We start from the raw sequence: 9,443 nt of genomic DNA, 5'->3' as shown, positions 1-9,443 counted from the left end.
TTTCAGACCTTACCTATTCTTTTGGGCCTTGCCGTAGAAAGTGTGTAGCCGTCTCATGTAGCCGACTTAGTGATGGGTTCGGGGGTGTGATATATAGCTAGGCTACAATTTTGTGGTGGCACTAGTGGTAAAGAAGAAGGCAATGCATGCTTTGGCTTTTAGCTAAAAGGGAATAAATATGATATAAATGGAGAAGGAGATCCTCCAAGTTAACATAGACAGTATAGGATTGGCAAAGGAAGATCCATATGTTGTTCTCTTGTCTATTCAAACTAAAATTAGAATGAAGTACTCGATGGTATGGTAAAAGCTTAGCTGCATGTGCCAAAGTGATCATGTCAGCTATGTTGAATTAATGATTGCCAATATTATATCGATGCAAAGTCTAATATTTTCATGAACACATATGTCTAATATCACTAGTTCTCTATAAGGATATACCATGATATTGATGACATTCTTGAGAAAAGATCATATGGATGATACTATATATAAAGCTTTTGCAATACTGCGGTCATGGTATTACGGAACAACTAAGTTTATATTGGTTTTTCCATTCTTAGTATCTAATGGAAAAAATATAGGACACCTCGACCTCAGGCCAAACCAACCTCTCCTGACCTTGGACACAAATCGAGGTAAATGACTTTAGCTCCAACCAAGGAGTTGCCAGTCGAAAAGAGCCACCAGCACATGTCGATCAGGGCTGACGGCCCTAAAACTGACAACATTGGTTGTTCATAGTCGTGGTAGCCCCATGTCTTGTGTCAGACCTGTGCCTCACTCGGCCCATGCGGATTGACCCCTGCACCGCGACCGTACCACCAGTCGCTACCTGGCATCATTGCACATCATGTCGCCCTAGGTAATGACAAGACTGGCTCTCCTATATAAAAGGACAATCCAAGAGACTTGAGGTACACACATAATAAGCACTCACTATCAGTCACAGCGACAACCCTATGCTGAGATCTCTTCCTTCCACACTATTGCCTCGTTATTCTGACTTAGGCATCATGGGGTTTTCCACCGAAAATTCTCCAGCCAGTAGACTTTTTGCAGGCCGCCTAGCAGAAGACCAGTGCCTAACACCTCAACCAGCCTGCGCAGCTAGCCTCCAGCTAACTTTAGGGCTGTTCAAGCTGCACTCCCACCTCAGTCTGGATTCGGCAGCACTAGATTGGCACTCGTGAAAGGGCCCAACCCCTAGCTGCATCAACTATAATCAGAGGAAGAGACATCCAGTATGAGGTCATGAGAAACCTGCGGTGCACCGCGTGCTTCAGAACACCGCGCTTCGATCTCCCGAGGGTTGTTGCAGAGCCCCAAACTCGCTCCACTAGAATGGCCTGCCACACCTACAAACAAGGAGCAGTTCAACTGGCTCACTAGTATAGGCATTGATCATAGTGGTCCAGGGCCTACAACATGCAGTGGCATGATCGAAGTCGGCCCTGCTAGAATCTCGAGCGGTCGTATCAGAGTTGACACACTTAGCGGAATGCCTTTGGCCGAAATGGTAAACAACGCACTCCAAGTTCTCATTTCGGTGGAAATTTTATATAGAGCCTCTCACCTGTTTGCCTCGTAGAGCTCCTGCCCCAGTAGAAAACTGACATCGATAGGAAAATCAAGATAATGGGCTGACAAATTAAGACTCTTAAAGGACAAGCTCCGAGGGGGAGCAACGATCTCAACTTATCCTCGGGGCCTCCCTTTTTTTGGCAGATCATGGAGGAACTGATCCTACCTTGGTTCAAGATGTCGCAAGTAGACCCATACGACAATGCTTTATATCCCTTAGATCACCTCGAGAGCTTCAAGGCTCTCATGATATTGCACGGAGCCATCGAAACCATACTTTGCAAGGTGTTCTAACCAAAAATGGCATCGTGGCTTGGACACGCTGCTTGACATCAAGCAAAGGGAGAGGGAATCCCTCAGAGAATATGTTAGCTGCTTCAATGCAGCGATGTTGGAGGTCTGTAATCTGAACCAGTCAGTTGCGATGTCCGCGATGAAGGATGGCCTGTAGCCGTCGAGCTTTCTCTTCAATCTAAAAAAGCACCTCCCTAATGACTTCGCCGAAATGTTGGCAGGGGCTGACAAATATGACTACGCCGAGGAAGTTGTGGCCTCCTGCCGCGAGTTTGCCTGTGGGAGACACCCCCAGAGAAATAAGAGGAGACGCGAGGAGCAAAGAGAGCCAAAGAGTATCTCACCTCGGTGTAAAAGGGCCTTACGATGGCCCTCCTCGAAAGTTTAAGAGGTACACCCCTCTCACTGCCCCGAGGATCCGATTCTTATGAAAATTGAAGGTCGAGGCTACCTGCACCCTCCTCATCATATGAAGGCATTAGCGTTCAATAGGGACAAGAAGAAGCACTGCCACTTCTACTAAGACCACGGCCATGACACCGAGGAGTGTCTCCAGCTCAGGGACATGATTGAGGCGCTCATTCGATGCGGGCGGTCGACTCGATACGCCCATACTTGGTATGACTGAGAAGCACTTGCTTCCTCCTCCGGTCTGCCACCCTCGGAGTTAATCGACAATCGACTGACTGCTGGAGTCATCAACACCATCTCCGGTAGTCCCATCGAGGTCCGAGAGCCTCAAGCAGTTGAGCTCCTCAAGAGGTCAAGGCTGCCCTTAAGAGACAGCACACGGAGGACGTCATCACCTTCTTTAGACCCCTCATGATGACGTTGTGGTTATTTCTCTTACTATTACAAAATATGATGTAAGGAGAATATTTGTCGATAATGGAAGCTTAGTCGATGTGTTATTATATAATACTTTCCAAACAATGAGACTACCTGCCGAGCAACTCCAAAAACTTGGTGCGCCCCTGGTCGGCTTCTCTGGGGATTTAGTTTCCATTGAAGACATGATGAACCTACCGGTCACCATGGGACAAGAGCCCCGAAGTAACACTTTAAGACTAGACTTTCTTATGGTTCAAGTCCCTTCTGCCTACAACGCAATCCTAGGCTACCTCGGCTTGAATGCTTTCCATGTTGTGGTGTCCACCTATCATTTGCTTATGTGATTCCCCACAAGCAGAGGGGTCGGAGAAATATGGGACAACCATGCTGTGCCTCACCAGTGTTACATGCCACTCTCAAAGAAAAGAGGCCCAGTAGAAACTCTACTGGTCGAAAGACTCGACACAAGGGACGAGTTGAAGGAACAACGAGGAGAACCAGCTGTTGGTGATGATTCCCTTATGGAAAAACGATCCCGACCAAATGGTCCAGATCAGCTCCAGTCTGAGTAAAGAAAACCGAGCCAAAGTGATCAGCTTTCTTTGCACCAATACAGATGTCATTGCTTGGTTAGCTGCTGACAAACCAGGCATAAGCCCTCAGGTAATGTCTCACCGGCTCAACATGGACCCAGCCCACCAACCCGTGCGGCAGAAGAAAAGAAACTTCGTTGTAGAAAGACAGCAAATCATCAACCAAGAAGTTGACAATTTACTGGAGGTCGCCTTTGTACGCGAAGGAAGCTACTCTGATTGGCTGGCTAATGTTATGCTTGTCAGAAAGCCTAATGAAAAATGGAGAGCTTGCATCGACTACACCGACCTAAATAAGGTCTGCCCAAAAGTCAGCTTTCCACTCCCGAGGATAAATCAACTCGTAGATGCTACCTCGGGACACCACCTGCTAGCCTTCTTGGATGCTTTCTTCGGGTATAACCAGATCCTAATGGCTCTTAAGGATGAGGAGAAGATGACTTTTCTTATCGATAGAGGTCTCTACTACTACAAGGTAATGCTTTTCTGCTTAAAGAATGTAAGGGCTACTTACCGGCACTTCATCAACAAAATTTTCAAGGAGCGGATTGGCCGAAATATGGAGATATATGTGGATGATATGCTCGTGAAAAGCGGAGCGATAGAACGGCACATCACCGACCTAGTAGAAACCTTTGCAACTCTTAGAAAGTATCGGATGAAGATCAATCCATCGAAGTGTACCTTTGGGGTCACATCGGAAAACATTTTGGGGGTTCATGGTGATGCAATGAGGCATCGAGGCGAACCTAGAGAAGATCTGAGCAGTGCGATAGATGCAACCCCCAATGACCATTAAGAAAGTCTAGCGCCTGACTGGATAGATCGCTGCACTTGTGAGATTCGTTTCTAGGTCAGTAGAGCACTGGCTCTCCTTTTTCAAGGCCCTAAAGTGCTTAAAAGACTTCCAATGGATTGAGGAGTGTCAAGAGGCTTTCAATCAGCTGAAAGAATACCTTAGCTTGTTGCCTCTTCTCATGAAACTGCAGGTCAAAGAAATGCTCTACCTATATTTGGCTATTGCTCCCATCAATGTGAGTTTAGTTTTGGTCCGGAAGGAGGAGGGATGCCAGAAACCGACCTACTACACAAGTTGGATTCTGCGTGATGCCAAGACCAGATACTCCAAACTAGAAAAGACGGTCTACACCCACATCATCTTAGTTCGAAAGCTTCGGCCATACTTCCTAGCCCACTTAATCAATGTCTTGACTGACCAGCCAATGAGATAGGTTCTCCAGAAGTTTGAAAATGCATGTCAGCTAGTAAAGTAGGTAGTGGAACTCAGAGAATTTGACCTAGAGTATCGATCTCGGTCGTCTATCATGGTGCTAGCATTGGCAGACTTCTTGGTAGAGTACACTAACCTCGATGAGGATTCTGCCGAGCGCCCCAAAAAGATGAATGACATAGTGTGACCGTGGATACTGCATGTGGATGGGTCATCGGGCCCGAGGGGCAGTGGAGATGGGCTCATCTGACCAGCTGGAAGGATTAATCACTGAGTACGCCCTACGATTTGAGTTCTCCGCCTCAAATAATAAGGCCAAATATGAAGCACTAATCACGGGGCTCAAACTCTCCAAGGAGCTTGGGGTCCGATAGCTGAAGGTCTTCGGCGATTCGTAACTAGTGTGGTCAGCCAAGTATGAGGAGAATTCGAGGCTTGAGGGCCCTCAATGATCAAGTATCTACAAAAGATAAATGAAATCACCTCAACCTTTTGTAATTTTGATGTACAACAAATTTCTCAGATAGAAAATGCAAGAGCCGACCTGCTATCAAAATTGGCCAGCTCAGAGATTGCCGAGCTGACCAAAGCCACCTTCCTCAAAGTTTTGAAGGCGCCAAGCATCAACGACCTGAGGTTGTGCTAAATACCATTGTTGAGCTTAGTTGGATAAAGCGACAGACCATCCATTACGATGTCATCCATAATGATTTCTTGAAAGACGAAAGAGTACCGGTGGACCGGGCCAAAGCCAGTTGGATAAAGTGACAAACCATCCATTATGAGGTCATTCTCCCTATTGCTCCTCCAATGTCTCTACCCAACCAAGGCGGACAATGCACTCCAGAAGGTGCATGAGAGAATCCGTGGCAATCATCTGGGGGGCAGATCTCTAGCCTACAAGATTTTGAGGCAAGGTTACTACCAGCCGACCCTGCACAAAAATGCTGCCGACTTCGTCAAGAGGTGTGACTGGTGGCAATGCCACGCAAATATCCAATGATGACCAGCGTGACCGTTGATGCCCATCAGTGCCCCTTGCTTGTTCGCGCAGTGGGAGATCGACATCCTCAGACTATTCCCAGCGGCAATCGGGCAATGCAAGTTTCTTTTTGTAGCGGTGGATTACTTCACCAAATGGAAAAAAGCTGAGCCAGAGGCACAAAGGAGAGGTTCAACACCAGTTGGGTCGGAATAAGGCGGTAGGACCCCATCAGTTGCACAAAGAAGGTGTGAAAAAGAAGTCTCAGCCCAGCCAGTAGAGTCTCCTCATACAAGCCGAGTCGAGAAGGATGCGGGTTATGTTGGATCCCGTTTTAATTAAACCCTGATCTCGTTTAATTAGAACCCACGTTTGACAAGTGTCCCTTGAATTTCGTAAATCCTGATAATCACAAGGGCATTAAGGTATTTTCACAGTAGTGAAGGGTTACTTTGATTGGGGATGACTCTTCACGGGTGTAACCACCTGCAGCGTTTGGTCCCTGGAGAGGGCTATAAATAGCCTGTTAGACCCCTTCTCTAAAGCATATATTAAGAGCTCTCTCTCCAGAAGATCACTCGCTAATCTCTCTTCAGATCAGAGCAAATCTAGGTTGACCGCGGCTGCGCACGCATATCAGAGTCCAATTAAAGATGGATTTAGCGAATCAAGGTATGATTTATAATTCATTAAGTTAATCATTCCATCAATGGTATCAGAGAAGGTGGATTGGATTCCAAAATAAATCATACCCGTTTGATCTGTTGGATGAGAAAGATGGAGACCCCGATGTTATTTAAACATATGAAAGATTTTTCTCTGGCCGATGTGGGACTAAACTCTTCCCATCTTTCCCCTTCTTCCATTTTTTACTCAAGAAAAATAAGGAAGGGAGAGCCGTTGCCATGGCCGCCGCTGCGGCGGGTCTCGGTCGCGGCCCTCCCCATCCAACTGGTGGCCAACAGGGCCACTGTCCAGCGGCCCGACTCCCCGGCAACCACTGCGGCCCGCCGTCCCGGCGAGCCCGCAGCGGCTGCGGCTCCTCGTGGCCGCCCTGGGCACCGCGGGCGGAGGAAAGGGAGGATTCGGCCGCCATGGCCTGCGGCCCGCTGCTAAGCGGCCCTGGCCACTGCCACGGTGCCCGGCCGACGCCCCTGCGGCCCGCGGTTTGCGGCCGCACCCTGCGGCCGAACCCCGTGGCCTCCGCGGCCAACCCCGGCCTCCGGCCCCGCCTTGTGGCCGCCCCGCGGCCTGCAGCCGTGCCTACGGCCGGCGGTGGCGGTTGCGCCGCCGTCGTTTAGGAGAGAAGGGGCCACTGATTTTGGCCCCCTTCTCCTCTTTTCATTTGGGGAAGATGAATAGTGTTGGGTTTCGGGTTTTCTAAACCCGCAAACCGAATCCGGTTAATTAAAAAAAAAAATAGAGGTGAAGGGATTAACAGGTTTCGGGTTATTGGGCTTCGCCCCGCAACCCGAAACCCGAATCCTTTTGGCTTAAATTGGGCCTTTTACAGTTAAACCCTTGACAATATGTTATTCTGAAAAAGGGGCTTTTGAAATTCATATATGGTCCCCAGCCGAAAGTTGAATTATCAAAAGGGTCCTAAAATATTTTTATGTGGTCCCTTTGCTAAAGTTTCATTACAGAACAGTACTTTGACAATTATGTATTACTCCATGTAATAAATTTATTGCATAAATCAACAATTTATATGCTTTCTTATGATGATACATGATTGTTTAAATTATTCATATTTTTCATGATAAAAGGATGATATATGCATGAGACGAGCCAAAGCATCTTATGTAGGAAAAGATATATAAATGATTAAATTTTTGCATATTTGTGGTGATGAGCCAAAGCATCCCATAAATTTTAGAATGCTTTAGTTTAATTTAATCAATAAAGAGTCTTTTTATCATCATCTCATGAAATTGAATAGTTGCATCATATATAATGAACCGGCCCCAAAGGAAAATCATTATACAAAGTTAATGATGGGATGAAATAATGTTATTAGTATAATATTTATGATGAAATCTTGTTGCCCAAAGGCCTTGAATTCTTCATTAACATTGAACAATATCTAGTAAAATTTTATCCATTGAATAACGGTGTCTAAGAAAAGCTTGTCAAAAAGGCATACGTGCCTAAGAAAGGCTGGTACTTAAGTGAGCCTAGTGCTCCACCACCGATCTGGAGCTGATCTGGCTGTTATTCTTTAGATTTTTCCAACTAGATATATAAAGTTCATTAAATATCACACTTAATGCATTATTTTTATCGTAAAGGGGTAAATCATGTAAAGTTAATTTTGATTTACTCACTAAATTGCTAATATGGGTTAGTGATTTAGATAAGGTTTTAACATAATTATAGCATGCATATTGATAGTAAGCATATGTTTTGCAGCTTTGTTTCCGACAGTTTTTTAACAATCCACATCATGCATCCCAATACTTAATGGTTCAAATTTCTCGGAATGGAAAGAAAGACTGACATTTACTTTAGGGTGCATGGATATTGATCTGGCACTTCGTGAGGACATGCCACCTGTCCCCACAGAGAAAACTACGCCAGAGGAGAAAAAGTTGTATGAGAGGTGGAAGCGGTCAAACCGCTTAAGTCTTTTACTCATACAAAGTCATTTCTCCATAAAGATAAGGGGTTCAATTCCTGATTGCAAAACTGCAAAAGAATTCTTAACAGCAGTAGAAGAGCAATTTGTGAGTTCAAAGAAAGCCCTAGCCAGCACCTTAATATCAAGGTTTGCTTCCTTGAAGTATAATGATAATGGTGGCATACGCGAGCACATTATGGAATTACGTGACATCGCTACCCAATTAAAATCATTGGAAGTAGACATGTCAGAGATTTTTCTTGTATACTTTGTTCTTAATTCTCTGCCTATGGAATATGCACCATTTAAGATCTCATACAACACACATACAGAAAAATGGACTATGAATCAACTTCTAGCCATGTGTGTTGATGAAGAACAGAGAATAAAACAAGAGAGGCTAGAGAGTGTTTATCTCACCTCTCATAAGGAAAAAGAACATAAAGAGGTCGGCGGTACCGGTCATCATATTCCTATCGAGCCCGCAGCGGCTGCGGCTCCCCATGGCCGCCATGGCCACCGCGGGCGGAGGAAAGGGAGGATTCGGCCGCCATGGCCTGCGGCCCGCCGCTAAGCGGCCCCGGCCGCTGCCAACGGCGCCAGCCGCTGCCACGGCGCCCGGCCGACGCCCCTGCAGCCCGCAACCGCGGGCTGCGGCCGAACCCCGCGGCCTCGGCGGCCGACCCCGGCCTCCGGCCCCGCCTTGTGGCCGCCCCGCGGCCTGCAGCCGTGCCTACGGCCGGCGGTGGCGGTTGCGCCGCCGTCGTTTAGGAGAGAAGGGGCCACTGATTTTGGCCCCCTTCTCCTCTTTTCATTTGGGGAAGATGAATAGTGTTGGGTTTCAGGTTTTCTAAACCCGCAACCCGAATCCGGTTAATTAAAAAAAAAAATAGAGGTGAAGGGATTAACAGGTTTCGGGTTATTGGGCTTCGCCCCGCAACCCGAAACCCGAATCCTTTTGGCTTAAATTGGGCCTTTTACAGTTAAACCCCTGACAATATGTTATTCTGAAAAAGGGGCTTTTGAAATTCATATATGGTCCCCAGCCGAAAGTTGAATTATCAAAAGGGTCCTAAAATATTTTTATGTGGTCCCTTTGCTAAAGTTTCATTACAGAACAGTACTTTGACAATTATGTATTACTCCATGTAATAAATTTATTGCATAAATCAACAATTTATATGCTTTCTTATGATGATACATGATTGTTTAAATTATTCATATTTTTCATGATAAAAGGATGATATATGCATGAGACGAGCCAAAGCATTTTATGTAGGAAAAGATATATAAATGATTAAATTTTTG

The 9,443-nt window shown here is 46.2% G+C and overlaps 1 protein-coding gene across 1 annotated transcript; it reads left to right on the top strand.

Annotated features, from left to right (window-relative positions):
• The first annotated feature begins 8,031 nt into the window (after positions 1-8,031).
• LOC120110763 lies at positions 8,032-8,709 on the top strand. Its single transcript, XM_039126317.1, has one exon. It carries the CDS (start codon positions 8,032-8,034, stop codon positions 8,707-8,709), a length of 678 nt encoding a protein of 225 aa, XP_038982245.1.
• The last annotated feature ends 734 nt before the right edge of the window (positions 8,710-9,443 follow it).

The sequence above is a fragment of the Phoenix dactylifera genome, chromosome 5 (genome assembly GCF_009389715.1).
Source record: "Phoenix dactylifera cultivar Barhee BC4 chromosome 5, palm_55x_up_171113_PBpolish2nd_filt_p, whole genome shotgun sequence".
Taxonomy (NCBI): domain Eukaryota; kingdom Viridiplantae; phylum Streptophyta; class Magnoliopsida; order Arecales; family Arecaceae; genus Phoenix; species Phoenix dactylifera.
This window is presented reverse-complemented; position numbering and strand designations above follow the sequence as displayed.